Source organism: Maylandia zebra, linkage group LG23 (genome assembly GCF_041146795.1).
Source record: "Maylandia zebra isolate NMK-2024a linkage group LG23, Mzebra_GT3a, whole genome shotgun sequence".
Lineage (NCBI taxonomy): Eukaryota > Metazoa > Chordata > Actinopteri > Cichliformes > Cichlidae > Maylandia > Maylandia zebra.
In genome coordinates, this window is record NC_135188.1 from 11888967 (window position 1) to 11905971 (window position 17005).

Genomic DNA, 17005 nt, shown 5'->3' on the forward strand with positions numbered 1-17005 from the left:
TGGTCAAATCAAATCAAATCACTTTTATTGTCACATCACATGTGCAGGTACATTGGTACAGCACATGTGAGTGAAATTCTTGTGTGCGAGCTTCACAAGCAACAGAGTTGCTGTCCGATATGTGTGTGCGTGAAGGTGAGGAAGGTATTTAATTTGAAATATTTTAATATAAAAGCGGATAAAGTTCATATTTACTTGTTATCCAATCCCCCCCCAACTAACTACATTTCCCATGAATCTTTGCGATGTCCATTGACGTTTAGTTGTTTGATGTTCACGTGACGAGCATTTCAGCAAATCCCTGTCCAAAAAAACAAGTTATAACCAGAGATCCACTTCCCTTAAAACTAAAACCTATGCCAGCGCCTCCCAGAAGGAAAGACCGTGCAGGTAAGCTGGAGATCGTCTTTGGAACTGCTTTTGATGCTCCATAATTTCCTTTTCATAGTATATCAGTTTACAGCCATTCTTCTGTTTACACACCGTGCCCCAGCGCTCTGTGGTGTATTATAAAGTTTGTGAGTGTGCTGATGTCAAAGGCTGTGTCTCGCCTGTTTGTTTTGCGGTGTTTCTTTTGTTTCACTCCAGTGTGCCTTTCTATGCCAGAACATGTCTATCATGGCTCCTGCCGCCGACAAAAAGCTCACCGGACTTGTTGCAGCCACATTCACTCCGATCACCAGTCAAGGGTAAGGGGATCTGAAGCCTCTTTCCTCCTGTGTGTCTGTTCAGTAAAAGTGTGTGAGATGTATTGAAACTGGGGAGGCGCAGGGACGGGCATCTTACACACCTGTTGTCAGGTATTGTTATTTGCCACATGTGTAGGTCTATATTTTTCACATTCTCCCAAAACAGTGAAATCAACCTATCAGTGATTGGACCTTATATTGACTACTTGAAAGAGAAGCAAGGTGTAAATAACGTGTTTGGTAAGTTTACCTGTGGATTCTTTCTTTTTATATTTGTGTTTTTTTTTCTGTATCCCCACCTGAATCAACTCTAATATTGCATGATTCATCTGCTGATTTGTATACATACTGTTGTTTTACTGTGGTAGATATGTTGCTCCTTTGTTAATCACATTCCCTGGTGTAAAAATAATCTAAAGTATGTTTTTATATGTAGTCAGAGTTGGATAAAACCATAGCAAGTTAGCTGAATTGCACAACTCAATAAAACATTATTGACTTCTAATAAAAATCCCATGTAAACATTTAACTGATGATTCCTTCTGAGTATAATATCCAGCTCTTTAGAAACTTTCCATCAATTTTTACTCAAATTATTGCCTTTATGAAATATTGTATATCACACCTATCATATCCATGCAAGAATGCAACACACTGGTCTCCTGCAGCTGCTGGGGCGGCGTATTCAAAATTAGTCCCAGCTAATGCATACCTTTGGTGTGAAATTTCCACAGATAAACAGAGAAAACAAAGAGTTACCGCAAAAATCAACTCTGGATTATGAATGCAATGTTTTTGTTGAACTTGCAGTGACGTGTGGCTGGAGGCAAAATAGCCCAGAGAAAAGAGTGAAACATGCAAAGAAACCCCACTCAGTCTCAACCTTTGAATATCCCTTTGTGTAATCTGATTGGTGGGATTATTCTGCAGTTTTCCTGCTGTGTCCAGTCCACAAAACACTAAAAACCAGGTGCCGTGAGGCCGTTATTGCACCATTGTTCCTCGAGGAAACCAACCTCCACAGGGTGCCTTTTTAATGCTGCTGTGAGCTGTTAATGAAGACCATTGCTTCCCCGTGTAATAATATTCCTGGGAAAAGGGCACATTGGTCTTTACGCTTGTTATTTGCAGTTTAAGCATTCTTCTTCAGTTCAGACACTCATCCTTGAAATTTCTGCACAAGCTGAAGTAGATTCCCACGTCTCGAGTGCCGACTGTTATCTGCGGCTCTTTTGGTGGCACATACATGGAGAAAAGTTTAGACAATGTCAAGGTCCTGCCCTTTCCTCTGCACAGCTCTCCCCGTGAGCCAGGCGTGACTCTGAAATGCTTACCGCTTCATTTTCCACTTCACCAAAAGCCCTTTGAATCACTATAGCTCAGCCTGAGCTTCTCCTGTGTTAACGTCTCATTTCCACACTACTTTCTGTGAGTGCTTAGTCAGCAGAGGATGTTTGTGCTGATCTTTGTACCTCATTGTGTTTTTATGCTCTTCCAGCTCTATTTAATTTCCCCATCATTGTCTGCACCACTGCTTTCTAGACTTGAAATAGTTTTGTGCTGTGAATTATCGCACAGTCAGCAGTCTGTGGCACAAGTTCCACGATGACTGGTTCGCCGTGGCGGTTTCCTTCATTTCTTACAGTTTTTCTATCCTTTGCTGAAGCGGTGGCAAGTGGGCTGTGCTAGACTATTATAGGCTACGCCATCCTTTTATGTCTATTTATTGACATGCTTTTTGATCTTGTTTGGTTTTTAAGACTGAGAATCTTGAGATTTAAGTTTCAGTGATGTGGATCTTGGACAGACGTTTCTTTGCTTGCAGTGAATGGCACCACGGGTGAGAGCATGTCTCTCAGTGTGGAAGAGAGGAAGCTCCTGGCTGAGGAGTGGTGTCGAAAAGCAAAGGGCAAGTGAGTCATCGCAGGCAATTGGATTTTTACTCAAAACCCCCCCAAAATTACGCAAAGAAACAATCGAACAAGCACATGCACATTGTAGCTATTCCCTAGAGTCACCATGGGCTTTAAAGTGATAAGTATACAGTTAAAAAATAGATATTGAGGAAATGTTCTCCTCTCCACAGGATGGATCAGGTGATTGTTCATGTTGGCTGCCTGAGTCTTAAAGACACCCAAGAACTGGTGAGTTATGTCATGATTCCATTTTCTGTCGAGCTCCTGTGTGAAAATATGTTTAAATTTAGTAACACAGGGTTAAAGTGGAGTTTCCGCCACATTGACCTAGTCAGGCAGTATTGCAGGCTTAGCCTTGCCTTAACCTGAGGTATACACAACATGGCCATCAGATAAGCCAGATTTAATATTAGCGGTGTGTTCAGGCACCACATGTGCCTGCAGTAAAAATAAAACACTGTTTCTATATTACTTTATATTAAATGTGTTCAGTTTAAATGGTAAAGCTATTGAAATGTGAGGCAGTCACTGTGTTTCAGGGGGCCGAGTCCAGGAAATATCTGGTCCCAGTCAGCGAATAATCTGGCACATGACGTCCTGTGTGACAGTCACATGTCAGTTAAAGAACAGCATGTTGTTTGGTGCGGGTTAGAGGTCCGTTCCCTGTGTCACAACCCTGCTTAAAAGAGGCTGACAAAGAAGTCAACAAATCAAACTTATGTGCGTGTGTGTCTGTCAGCACATGAGCGTGCATGCAAGGCCTGAGTGCACAGTAAGTCTGAGCGAGTGTGTCAAAGAGGAAAAAACAGCCAGTGAGGAGGAGAGGAGAGAGCAGACTGTGAGGCCTGGTGTAAAGTCTCCAGAGCACATGATGTCACACATCACGTGACCAGTCAGATGTTATCAGGCAATGGCGTTTATTGTGGGGATTATAAATCTATTCAGAATATCCAAATGTCATAGGTAATAATTTGCCTTGTTATTAATATCTAATGGAGTTTCTTTTCTTTTTTAGATAATTGATAATCCATTCATTTCCCATCTTTCATTGTCCTTCTTCCAGGCTCACCATGCAGCACAGATTGAGGCCGATGGTATAGCAGTCATTGCTCCGTCCTTCTTCAAGCCCAGCAGTGCAGGTGTGTGATGTTTTTAGACATGCATATTGCAGCATTAATAACACATTTCATACATGACAACATGCATCTCTTTTCTTGTCACCCCGCTTCAGATGTTTTGAGGACCTTTCTCCAGGAAGTGGCTTCAGCTGCTCCAACTCTGCCCTTCTATTATTATCATGTCCCATCAGTCACTGGTGTCAACGGTGAGGCAGTCTGAGATTTGGACATTTCTAACCATTTAAATTTTTATATGTCTTTTATAATGTGGGGTTTTTTTGGGTTTTTTTTTTTCCTGTTTGTTTTATTTCTTCAGTGAACGTGAGAGAACTAATAGAAGGTATTGAGAAGGTCATCCCTTCCTTTAGAGGCGTCAAGTTCACTGGGAGTGACCTGATGGACTTGGGCCAGTGTATCAGTTACATTCCGCCTCACTGGTCAGTCCTCTATGGCATAGACGAGGTCAGTCTTTCCTCTTTTTGTAGCATGTTGTCACTTTAACCTTAGCCATGGAACTATCCTAAAAAATGTAATTCGTTTAAAAAAATAGCAACTTCTAGGAGCTTTGGTAATGGGAGTCCATGGAGCAGTTGGCAGGTGTGTATGTGTGTGTGTGTGACTTTTCATTTGCACGATGCTCTGTCTTTATTCCTTCTCTATGCTCAGTAGTTTTATTTCTCTGCACGCAGCACATATAATTACGTAGGATGTCACGTCAACAAGCTCATATCGGCGTTCGAGACCGGCGACCTCGTCCAAGCCAGGACGATACAGGTACTGCTGATCTCTCTACCGCTGCTGTGTGTCCTTGATCATTTGTACCACTTTGCTCACATCTGTACATCTTTAATCTGATTTTTACGAGCAGTTCAAGATTCAGGAGCTTGTGAGTTTTGCCATCAAACTTGGTAAGTGATAGCTTTGCACTGACATAGTAATCCTCTAATGGTGTCTTTTTTTTCCCTGCATTTTATAATGTGCTGTTGTTGCTGACAGGTTTTGATGTGGGAGTAAATAAACAGTTGATGAACGAGCTGTCGGGCTTGGATCTGGGACCCCCTCGTCTCCCGGTGATGACATGTCCAGCTGCTCGTGCTCTGGCCATCAAACAGAAATATGACAGTATCTTTCCTGAATAACTTGAACATGCTTGAACATCCCTCATTCCAATAATAGATTACACAGACTCTCTCCAAAGAGTTTCTCCATATTGTTAGGTCTTTACCCAACTGTGTTAAGTGTCCTCGTATTAGTTAACTGCGAACATGGCATTATACAGGACTGTGCAAAAGTCTTGAGCCACCCTTCATTCCTTTATATTTTCCTTCCAAGGAGCCAGACTTTCTTGTAATCTTTAAGTTCTCGAGGCTTTCAGAAAGCTGCTTATTCACTCACTTGTGATCCAGTCCTTGCACCTGAGCATTTCCAGAGGAATGTGAATGATTCAAGTGTGAAAAGGTTCCTAACTCAGGGAATGAACCAGCGATGTGTCAACAGAGAATAAATGTTAAGTTGGATCTTTAGGCACATAATTTGTTCAGCTGAATCTAGGGCTGCCACAGATGATTATTTTGATAGTCGACTAGTCACCGATTATTTTTGCGATTAGTCGACTAATCAGATCATGCATCCACTGGACGTACAAGTACAGCTTATTGCACCAGCATGCATCTGCTCTTATGTAACTATCATTAGCTTACAGCTTTAAGTGTTTGAGGTATGTGCTAACTAAAAAATAAAGACAAGATGATAATTTATTGAATTTAAATGAAATTTGCAGATTGTTTCAGTGGAGTTTAATAAACTCCTTGCTCCTTGCTATCTAAAATATAACAGGACACCGGAGTATACTCTCGAGCATCTCACACTTCTGATAATCAGTTGTCTGCTTGAGGTTTATTCAGCTATCTTAAAACTATAATTTTAATCTCAGCCAAACCGATTTACTCAGGAACAAATAAAATACTGAAAATATGTTAAACGTTTATTTTGTGACCCAGAAAGAATAATAAGAGTAGTATTAAAACTAACTAGCTGCCACCAATGTTGGAAACTGAGCAAGGCCGCGATAGGCCGCGCTATGAATTCTGGGACACAGTTTTTTCTTCTTCGGGTTTAACAGCAGCTGGCATCCTTATACATGCAGTGCTGGCATTTTCTGTTTTGGTCGGTTATTACACTTAAATCCTACTACTTATTCCTGCGTCTTTTGGGATCCTACAAAGCTTCAAACGACGCGTTGACTATTAAATTAGTCATCGACGATTTTGATAGTCGACTAATCTGAGCAAAGTGGACAGAAGAAGTCTCACCTGCTGCAGATGAACAGTATCTGAAAGTCATGTCCTTAAAAAAAAAACATGAAATACTCCAGCAAAGACCTGACACAGAACCTGAGAGATGATCTGGATCTCCAGCTGATCTCTGCCTTATTAGTCTCAGTGGAAGGGCGACTGTCAGGAAGCCGTGCTTAATGAAGGGAAACAAGGGTATGGCGGAGGTATGAAACTGGACTGAAAATCAGTGTAAACAGGTCTGATCGAGTGAAGAATCCAAATTTGACAGTTTAGTTCATTATTTTGTCAATAAGTACAGAGGTACACCCGCGAGATGGTGCTTCGTCATGTCTGTGAAGGTTCTCAGTCATCCAGGTCATCGTAGTCTAAGAAGCTTGGAAAGAAAAGCGTCTGAACTTTAAGTTTCCTTGAAGACGGTTCACCTCTCATCCGAGAAGCTTCTTCAGTTCTAAGAGCAATTGGTGGTGAGTCCCAGATTTTAAGCACTATAGGAGTGTCACCACAATCAATTGCTCTCAATCAAAGCTCAGAGGTAGAAACATCCAAGAAGCCTGGAGAACGATTCCTGAAGATCCTCACAGAGATGACAGAGAGCTGCTCAGAGTTCAGACTATGCTAAAGGATAAAGGTGCTAAACATACAAACTCAGTTTTTGCCTTATATGCTGTTTTTCCATGTATGTTTGAAACAATCGCTGTACCCGTTTCAAAATTTCATAGCAAAATATGAAGAAACAAGGGGTGGCTCCAAACTTTTGCCATGTACTGAGTAAAATAAAAATTTAATTCAAAATAAAATACTCCAGTCATACACTGTTTAACTACAACATACAACACAATATTGAGTGGGCTAAACCTATGCCAGAAAAACACAGTGAGGCGTGAACAGGAGCCCTCTGAGCTGTTGGATCTTGGCCAGCAGTGGGCTGCAGAGACGAGCCTCGTTGGATTGGAACAGCTCTGACACATCCTCCACATTCTCGATCAGAAGCTCCAGGCACCTGGAAAGCTTTTTTTGTTTATGTATCTTTAGCCATTTTTTAGGAGTATATTTGTGTACTAGGACCTGCGGTTTACCAGCAGAACATCACATTGTAACACACTAACATAAAAAAATCAGTTATTCCCCTCATGTAGGAGTGTTTTTCAGCTGCTCTGTAACCAGATGTTTCACATTACCAAACCTTTAATGTTCGAGGTGTAAGCAGGCGAAACAGGGCAGAAGTAAAAATCTTTTTTGTTTTTTGACAGCCACATGATGTGTTTGTAGCGAGCGTATGTATTTTTCTGGGCATTCTCCACTGACTTCAAAGGTTTGCTCTTTTAATGTAATATGGAAAAAATGATGCTGTAGAAAATGTAGCACCGTTTTTACATTTGTGAGAATGGAGACCGTCACAAATCAGCAGTGTTATCCTGGTCTTACTGTTTGAAACCATAACTGAAGCTGATTTGACTCATGTCAGTGCTCCTATTTAAGACGCATGGAATGACATTTTAATAACAACTGGAAATGATCTCTTTATAGTACAAAAGTTAAAAAGTGGGCATCATTGCTTCACTTCTCGACTTATTGTGAGGTTCAAAATGGACTTCAATTGAATACAAAATTGAAAATGACAGTTATGACGAGCTGTATCCGTGAGAGACAGGATAATGAAGACGGAAGTTAAGTAATATGACCTGTTGAATGAAAAGGTGTCGGACACTATAAAGATCCTAATGATGAAAGGGAGCATTGAACACATGAGAAGAATGAGGCCTTGATTATTTTTGATTATTGTTTACTTTCTGTCTTAAAAGGGAAATGTACTGTAACTATAACAGTCAGGCATTTATTACTAATAAAGGAGTTTATCTCTTTGCTGATTAGCACTGATCATGTTTCTTTTAGTCTTAGTAGAGACTAACTGTGGAAAACTGAGTACACGGTCACCACGTCCATAGGACCCGAGAGGGTATCGGCCTGGTGCTGCTGATCAAATGCACTGCAATATGATTATCAAGTGTGAGAACTTCTGTGAAGGCAGTTCAGATGGTTTAATGCCAGGAGCGGACGCTGCAGACCTTGCAATTCTCAGACCAACTGTCTAGTTTTTATTTTTAATCCAGTACACACACACAAAATAATTTTTTCTTCGCTTAGTTTAACTTTAAAAGTTTTGTTTCAAATGACTGAAATACATTGCCGGTGGATTCAGCTGCTGAATTAACCAGGATATTTTGGAATATTTTGCATTTTTTTCATCCTCAGCATGCTTATGCGTGTTCATTTGTGTACTTTCAAATCATTAAGAATATCAGGCACAAGTGCGCTGACTGGTTTTTGTGTTTCACAGTCAGCACATTCTTTAGTCCTTTGGGAGGAATGTGTGCGTGCTAAGAAAAACTAGATCAGACAAGGAGGACTTCATGAGGTCATTGTGACACAGTACGTATGTGTTTATCCAGTGTTTGTCTCTCTTAAGTCTGTGAAGGTTCTCAGTCATCCAGGTCATCGTAGTCAAAGGAGCTTGCAAAGAAAAGCGTCTGGACTTCTTTAAGTTAATTGAAGACGTTTCACGGTGAAACGTCTTCAAGTAACTTAAAGAAGTCCAGACGCTTTTCTTTGCAAGCTCCTTTGACTTGTCTCTCTTAAGCTGTGTTGTGAGAGATGTGAAGTGACGTAAAGCCCATTCAGCTAAAACACACCGTTAGAGACTAAATCAGTGACTACATTTGACTGGAAACATTTTAGACATTTTGGCTCATTATAGATCTCAGCTATCTGGACTGCTTACAGTTTTGACAAAGTTTCCTCTCTTAACTTACACACCAACCCTCAGATTTGCCTTCTGCTCCTTTAAACTGCTGATGTAAACTAAAGTTTTAAACTGCATTCAAAGCCGATCTTTCAGGAAAATATTGCTTACGCCTTAAATATTAACTGTCAATTTGTATTTGGTCAAAATTGTAAATAGTATTGTATACAATAACCAAACCCAGCCACAAGGGGGCCACACGCCACCGAGACACTCCTAGCGTTAGTCCCAGGCCCATATAAAGGGGGGAGGATTGTGTTAGGAAGGGCATCCATAACATTGTGGCCAAATTGAACATGTGGATGATAAAGAATGAGATCGAATTACGTGAGCCTGAGCTATCCAAAGCAACAGACAGCAAGACCTGCTGTTTGGTTTGGAGACAGAGGGACAGCTCAAAGTCAGAGAGGCAAGGCTGAGAGGGAGATGATGACGATGCAGATGCAGCTGCAGGAGGACATGCAGAGTATTGATGTGACCGGGGAGGATGCTGGGATAGGGTGAGATGGAGGCAGGTGATTTGATCTGGCGACCCATACAGGGAGCAGCTGAGAGAAGACTGAATATAATACTGGATTAGTCACAGGAGAAACTGTGGTGCGGGATCAGTAACATGACTAATTTTTGTCATTTAACCACATCTGGCTAGAGTTTGAGTTTTATGCTGTTTAAAATGGTTTTGAGGCCTTTTGCCATCACTTTCTTTTAAGCATTGTCTTTTCATTGTGGTCTCTGGATTACTTGTCATGACAGGGAACTTATTAGTAAGTGTGTAGCGAATACTGGCTGGACTGGTAAACTTGTTTCCTGCTTCAAATGGAAAATTCAGTTCAGCTGATAATAACTGTTCACTCAAAGCATTTTAAACCATAATGTAAAATCACCTAAGATTTCTGAGAGAGTACCCCAGCCATCAGAGGACCCTCTATGAGCAAGCACTTGGCAGAGGGGGACAGAAAGAACCCCAGCGGACCCAGGGAGGGGCAGCCATCTGCTGCAGCTGGTTGGGAAGTGAGGGGAAAAGAGATGAGAGACAGAACTGAATGTAAAATAATGGAGAGAGGACAAACATGTTTAAACTGTAATACTAGACACTTGTGGTATTTTATCTGATTCATATATGACCTTATCAGAGATGTTTTACCTCCATAAAACAAGAGGAGAGATGAAAAACTGTTCTGTGGAAAAAACTGTGGTCACTCTGTGCTTCTCTGTTATTTCAGGGCTGTGACAGACTTCCTGTGTACATGCAGCATGACTCCCTCTCATCACAAGTGAGAGCACTAAAGTCATGAAACTGGTGAGTGATACATGTAAATAAACTCTCGCGGTCACTGCTGCTGGTTTTGAAATATTACTTAAATTCAGTCCTAAAAATACTTTGAACGGATGTACTGCAGACGAAAACAATCTATCTAATGAATACTGTGTAATGAGTGATGCTGCAATGTGGTCATTCTTATCTCTTTAAAGTTTATTTAAAATTATAATAATATCATTTGCAATTAACTCATAATGATAAAAAGTCGCTTTTGCTGTTTGCTATCTAAACCTGCACCTACAGGTCAGGTCCACCGAGTCAATGTTGTAAAATACAAGCGGAGCAAATGTGACATCATTCTGTCCAATAATCATTTGTATCGAGCCAAGGCACATGGAAACTGCTTGGATTAATACTCATTATAAGAGCATTAGTGCTTTATAATACAAATGTTCATTTTTTACAAGAACAGAACTGCCAAGCTGACATCCACCAACAGCTACGATATTTAAAACCAAACCAAACATTACAGCAGTTCTCACTACCATCTCGGAAACCTTCCCTTTCATTCTTGCTGCTCTCCTTCTGTCACAAATCACCCCCGACACTCATCTCCACCCTGCCTGCACTCTCTGCTTCGCCTGTCTTGTACAGTATTTAAACTCATCCACCTTCATTACCTCGGTTCCTTGCATACCCATTTTTCCACCATCCCTCTCTTTCGCGCACATGTATTCTGTCTTACTTCTCGGTTCTTCTTCCTCTCTCTATGGCAAACCTCCACCTCTCCCGGCTCTCCTCCAACTGCTCCTTACTCTCACTACAGATCACAGTGTCATCTGCAAACATCAGAGTCCACAGAGATTCCTCCTGACCTCATCTGTCAGCCTGTTCATCGCCACTGCATACAAGAAGAAGCTCAAAGCAGATCCCATATATAATCCTACCCCCACCTTAACCCCATCTGTCACTCCTACCATACACCTCACCACTGTTATTCATGAAATGTCATTCTTTATGAGGCAGAAATCTGTGTGGACTATGATGTTTCCAGACAACATTGAGATCTGCAGTGAGAGTAGGGGGCAGGTGGAGGTGAGACTGGAGAGGTGGAAGTATACCCTGGTGAGAAGAGGAATGAACACTGGTTGAAGTAAGACAGAATACGCGTGTGTAAATGTGAAGGAGATAGGTGAGGGTGCAGGGAGCAGACATAGTGATGGAAGATGAGTTAGAGATGGGTTGGGGATGTGCAGGGGAGGAGGAGTGAATGGTAAATGGTAAATGGCCTGTATTTATATAGCGCTTTACTAGTCCCTAAGGACCCCAAAGCGCTTTACATATCCAGTCATCCACCCATTCACACACACATTCACACACTGGTGATGGCGAGCTACATGCCAGGTAGGAGGAAACAAGGAAGACCTCCGAGGAGGTTCATGGATGTAGTGACGGAGGAGATGAAAGCAGACCACACGCTGTGGCGGAAGCAGCCAAAAGAAGAAAAACAAGATAAAGCAGCAAATTTTAATTTGAACTTAACAAAATCTAATGTAACGCATATAAGATTGTCGTAATTATATTCTAACAAATACCTGAAATTAATAAGTTTCGTATCAGGGACGGCGACGCGGAACCTTTGTGTCTGTCCGCCTGGTTCCGCGGCGGGATTTAGCTGTGACACAAAGCTATAGCGTTTCCGGCCAGCTCAGCGTCAGTGCTGCGGTGTTGTCAGTTTTCAGCCTGTCAAACGGAGCTTCGAGGAGCCTGCAGTGTGTGCTGAGCAGCGGAGCTTTTCGCAGAGATGGTGCTGCTGACGATGATCGCTCGGCTGGCTGACGGCCTGCCGCTGGCCGCCTCCATGCAGGAGGACGAGCAGGTGAGGATTATTAGTGAATGCTTGTATCCTGCACTAATGTTATAGTGACACGCTAGCCAACGTTAACCCGCTGCCAGCTGTCACGTCCGCCTTTAGAGCGCTTGTTTTCATCCAGATGTGGGTCGTTTGAGGGGGCACCGGCACCACCCCCACCATGACTTTCTGGTTTGGCGTGTGAAAGTTAATTGAGCCGTTTGATTTGCTGATAGGTGTCCTGCTGTAGGCCTGTCCTGCTGTAGGCCTGTCCACCTGTCCACCTCGTTATTTACCTGCCTGAAGCGACTGAGTCATCAGACCGCTTCTGCCACAGCTTTTTATTTCACGTCATTACAGCATCGCATAAGTTCAGGACTGAGATATGAAACTTTGACCTCTCAGCACCATATCACCCCATTAGTGCACTTCGATCTCGCATTGGGGGATTACGTTTGGTTTCTAGAGTATTTAAAAGTAGAATGGGAGGCAGGCCTTTCAGCTTTCAGGCCCCTCTCCTGGATTCAAGATAAAGCATATAGTTAGGGCTGGAACAGGTGACCCTGAATCCTCACTTAGTTACAATAGGTGTAGGCTGCTGGGGGATTCCCATGATGCACTTGGTGCTTCTTAGTTCACTCACTATGTTTTTATACACCCCTCTGCATTTAATCTTTAGTTATTATTATTAATCTCTGGCTCTCTTCCACAGCGTGTTTCTGTCCTGTCTCCCTCCCTGAGCTCGGTTCAGTGGGAGATTTCTTCCTGTTAAAAGGGAGTTTTTCCTTCCCACTGTCGCCGAGCGCTTGGTCATAGTGGGTCATCTGATTACTGGGGTTTCTCTCTATTATTGTAGGGTCTTACAATATAAGACCGTCACCAGGCTGGTACTGATGTATGGCTGAAAGATCGAGCATCCATCCATTCATCTATTTGCTAATATGCCCATCTAGCTCAGGGTGGTGGGGAGGCTGGAAACTGACGTGGTTATTTGTCAGTTAGTAAGTGACTGACTCACTTTATACCTATCATTCATTATTACACTGGTTAACACTAAGTGACTCCAGTGAAGTAGAATCCACTCCCCACATTTTATTATTACCTGTAGATGAAATATGCCTGATGATGTTGGTGGACTTCTTGAAATGTTCAAATGGATGCCATTTGTAACATGAGTTGTTGCTTTTAAAACCTTTATGCTTGTGCTCGCCTTGACTCTAACATCTTTTCCTCCTTCTCTTGTTTGCTTTCATGAAGGGAAGTGAAAAGGTTTGTTGCGTCTCCGCTCTGTGCCTCAGCATCACATGTGTTTCTCAAACAACCACATTATCTATCTGTAAATTAGTGTCATCGTTTAACGTCCCGCCGCTGTCTGAGTATGTCTGTAAAACCCTCAGATACATAACGTGCTCAAATCTACGTTGCCTTCATTTCTTTTGGTGGTAAAATAATCACATTTGCTTCTAATTCTGCTGCATACGAGTCAGATTTTGATTAATTTCTGTGTTCTCTGTGCTCGATATCAGTACTTGTTTTTTTTAGTTTTTTTAAACCACTTATGCTTTTCATCTCTTTAGCTGGGCCGGGACCTTCAGCAGTATCAGAGTCAAGCTAAGCAGCTCTTCAGGAAACTCAATGAGCAGAGCCCCACACGCTGCACTTTAGAGGCCGGTTCGATGGCGTTTCAGTGAGTGAGAATCCAAACTGTCTCAAAATAATCGTCTCTTCGTGGTTTGCGAGGAATTAAGCACACACGGATAGATGTTTTCAGTGCATTTCCTCATGCTCCACTCAAAGTACATTTTTATGTTGCTTTTTTTCAGCTATTGTATAGAGAAGGGAGTGTGCTACCTGGTGCTTTGTGAAGCCAGCTTTCCCAAGAAGCTAGCCTTTGCTTACCTAGAAGACCTCCAGGCAGAGTTTCATGAGCAGCACGGAAAGAAGGTCCCCACAGTATCCCGGCCTTACTCCTTCATTGAGTTTGGTAAGAAAAGACATGTAGTAGTAGTATAAACCGGGTTACATGTTAAACCTGTGCAGGAAACACTCGATCTGTGCTCTTATGACTGCTCGTCATAAAGCCACAAACAACAAATAAGAAAAATCCGATAAAAACATGTCCAGCTATCTTTGTGAGAGCCATCAAAGTGATCGGATTATGTGGAACTTAAAGTCTCACCTTCGTCTGTAACCCTTCAGAGGCAGGTTTGAGGATTGAGACTTGGTTTTAGGGCTAAACTTAGAACGAGGTTTAGGTTAGGGGGTTTTGGCACTTAGCTGTGATGGTTACATGTAAGTATGCAACGCTGCATACTGAGCAGAGCAGGCAGCAGAAACCTGAAAACCAATCATCCAAGCAGTTTCAGACTAACAGAGAGTTCTCTGATTATTTCTAAGATGCTGACACATGCTTATGTGCTTCTGCTGCTGGTGACTATTAATATTTTATATGTTCAGTGAAGTTGTGGTGCTAGGGGCTGATTTTTTTATTTCCTCCCTGCAGATGAACTCAGGGTGTAAATCATTGTGAAACCACACAGAAACCTCCAGGCTGAATACACTGAGGTGCCAGAAACTGCGACTCCTCTTAAGAGCCGCTTGATGTGTTTGTGGCTCTAAAAACAAGTCGGTCGCCACAAAGTATCCAAAATATGAGCAGCAAAAAAAGTGTTTACAAAACTCTGGGTTTTTAATAAGGAGTCTGTGTGTGAAACATTTCTGAATCACTTAAATTTAAATGAAAAATACTGATAACAGGAATTTATCAGAGGACTAAAAGGGAAGAAAAGGATCGGCTCTTGTGCGACTAGATCTGTTTAATAGGTCAGCATCAGCAGTCTCTCTGCTCTCATTCAAAGCTGGGAAATGTGTTTTCTATAAAATTCAATAAAAATCCACTTTAGTCCTCTGGGGAAAGTGGATCCTGGCAGTCAGCGTGTTTGTCACAGGCAGGGCTGTGAAGTAACTGAACACACAGAGCTTGAAATAACTGTGGGCTGTCTCTCTCTTCAGACACCTACATTCAAAAAACCAAGAAGTCGTACATCGACAGCCGAGCGAGGAGGAATCTGGGCAGCATCAACACAGAACTGCAGGACGTACAGAGGATCATGGTGGCGAACATCGAGGAGGTGCTGCAGAGAGGAGAGGCGCTTTCCGGTGAGTGTCTGTCATCTGTGTTCGGGTCAAACGGAGCCGTGATGGGAGTTTTCTCTGCGCCCTTGTGCTTATCCTGCTCCTTCCCAACCCCCCTTTACTTTTTTCTCCCTCTGCTTTCTCCTCCTCACAGCACTCGACTCCAAGGCCAGCAACTTGTCCAGCCTGTCGAAAAAGTACAGAAGCGACGCCAAGTATCTGAATACCCGCTCCACCTATGCCAAGCTGGCAGCTGGAGGTGTCTTTTTCATCATGCTCATTGTCTACGTACGCTTCTGGTGGCTCTAAGAGAGGAAAGGGAAGAAGAAGAAGGAGGAGGAGGTGCCGAAGTGGGAAAATGGGCTGCTTAGAGTCTGCAGACACTAAGAAAAGCTGTCAACTTCGACTAAAAACACAGGATTCCTGCTCTTAATAAGACTTTACAAACATGCCACCGCCCATTTTGTCCTCGCCTGTCCATGGATGTGTGCTCTGAATATAAATGATGTCATAGTACATAGTTTTATTAATAACAATTACACAACAATGCTCTCGTAGTAGCCGGGGATTTCAGATGATGTGCGAATGTGGGAGTGTGTGTGTGTGTGTGTGTGTGTGTGTGTGTGTGTGTGTGTGTGTGTGTGTGTGTGTGCGTGCAAAAAAAAATGAAAAGTTTTGTGAGTTTTCAAAGCTGTGTTGTGCTGTAACAGGAGCAGCTGATTGTCCACCTAATTTCATTTTTTCCTGCACTTCCTTTAATAAAATAATCATGGCAGTGATGCACAGCATATCCATTAGTCTAAGAGATTTCAAAGACATAGCATTAATATTTTTAGGATGTTAAATCACCCCGGCACTGTAATAGGAAAAGATATCCAAGTCAGCTGTTTTTTTTGTTTGTTTTTTTTAAATACTGTGTGGAAGCCTGCAGACGCTGTTTGACCTGATTTAATTAGCCAAGACGTGTGGGATGATGGTGAGCCAATCAGTGACTGTACAATAATTATTGAGTAAAATACAATCTGTGCTCGGTGGATCACTGAAGGTTAATATTTAAAAGCTTATTATTAATGTTTGCATGGTTAAATAAGGAGTAGGTCCAATGATGAGGAAGTCTTCATGTCATGTAAAAGTGGCCTTTATTATATTCAGCTTTAGCCCTTAGAACTGCCTTTTTTTTTAAGAGTGGCTTTAAAATTGTAATATTTCCAATAAATGAAAGCTCCATGTGTGCGCGTCTTGATTCTGAATATTATATGGTATATATTAATCTCTATCTCAAATACTGAGTAACTTCAGGTGATGAGGAATATTACATTTAATCCCAATAATTGTTGTACAGTCTGGTAACCCTCAGCCGCGTGACGCCACCATGACTGCAAGCAGGCGTTCAGAGACATTTGAAGTTCAGCAGGCTCCTTTTGTTTTGTAAAATTTGTAGACTTCATTTAAAGCTGAGAGTCGCCGCTGTTCGCTCTCAGCTGGAAAGGAACCCGCCTCTTTTCCTGTTCTGTCTTCTCTCTATGAATAAAGTCTTTTACACTCAGGCGCTCGGTCTGTCAGAACACTGAGCTGAGCTCGTCGTCATCATGGTAAAGCAGCATGCATGGAGTCAACAGTGGCGTGAGATTTGATCATGTGGTTTGTGTACTCATGACTGCCACTTTATAAGGCACACCTGTCTGATCAGCCAATCACATGGCAGCAACTCTGAATTTAGGCATGTAGATGTGTTCAAGGTGACCTGCTGAAGTTCAAAATGAGCATCAGAATGGGAAAGAAAGGCGATCAAGTGACTTTGAAGGTTAGATACTGGACATTGCTGTATATGAAGCATGTGACAAACGTTCTCTTTCTTTATCAATTGGAGAACCTTAAATTTCCACACCTACAAAAGTTTTTAGCTGTTTGCAACCACCAGCAAAGACTGGCGATAC

The 17005-nt window shown here is 42.1% G+C and overlaps 2 protein-coding genes across 8 annotated transcripts; both read left to right on the forward strand.

Annotated features, from left to right (window-relative positions):
• Positions 1-254: 254 nt before the first annotated feature.
• On the forward strand, positions 255-7891 carry npl (N-acetylneuraminate pyruvate lyase (dihydrodipicolinate synthase)). Of its 7 annotated transcripts, none has more exons than XM_004552716.6 (12): positions 256-390; positions 589-689; positions 856-929; positions 2515-2602; positions 2776-2833; positions 3669-3744; positions 3837-3929; positions 4040-4185; positions 4274-4320; positions 4413-4497; positions 4592-4631; positions 4720-7891. In XM_004552716.6, the coding sequence occupies exons 2-12, from the start codon at positions 610-612 to the stop codon at positions 4860-4862; spliced, it is 930 nt and encodes a 309-aa protein (XP_004552773.2). In that variant the 5' UTR covers positions 256-390; positions 589-609; the 3' UTR covers positions 4863-7891. The 7 variants fall into 7 exon arrangements, with proteins under 7 accessions (XP_076736055.1, XP_004552773.2, XP_004552771.2 ...); XM_004552714.6 differs by having other exon boundaries at positions 607-689; XM_076879941.1 differs by lacking the exon at positions 856-929 and having other exon boundaries at positions 607-689.
• Positions 7892-11749: 3858 nt separating this feature from the next.
• Positions 11750-16297, forward strand: sec22bb (SEC22 homolog B, vesicle trafficking protein b). Its single transcript, XM_004552719.6, has 5 exons — positions 11750-11960; positions 13511-13620; positions 13757-13917; positions 14946-15092; positions 15223-16297. The coding sequence occupies exons 1-5, from the start codon at positions 11886-11888 to the stop codon at positions 15375-15377; spliced, it is 648 nt and encodes a 215-aa protein (XP_004552776.1). The 5' UTR covers positions 11750-11885; the 3' UTR covers positions 15378-16297.
• Positions 16298-17005: the final 708 nt, after the last annotated feature.

Bases quoted from the DNA above. Each gene is read 5' to 3' on its own strand.
- npl (XM_004552716.6), top strand. From the start codon at position 610: ATGTCTATCATGGCTCCTGCCGCCGACAAAAAGCTCACCGGACTTGTT. The intron at 2,603-2,775 runs GTGAGTCATCGC...TCCTCTCCACAG, and splicing joins TGTCGAAAAGCAAAGGGCAA to GATGGATCAGGTGATTGTTC. The intron at 4,632-4,719 runs GTAAGTGATAGC...TGTTGCTGACAG, and splicing joins GAGTTTTGCCATCAAACTTG to GTTTTGATGTGGGAGTAAAT.
- sec22bb (XM_004552719.6), top strand. From the start codon at position 11,886: ATGGTGCTGCTGACGATGATCGCTCGGCTGGCTGACGGCCTGCCGCTG. The intron at 11,961-13,510 runs GTGAGGATTATT...TCATCTCTTTAG, and splicing joins CCATGCAGGAGGACGAGCAG to CTGGGCCGGGACCTTCAGCA. The intron at 13,918-14,945 runs GTAAGAAAAGAC...CTCTCTCTTCAG, and splicing joins TTACTCCTTCATTGAGTTTG to ACACCTACATTCAAAAAACC.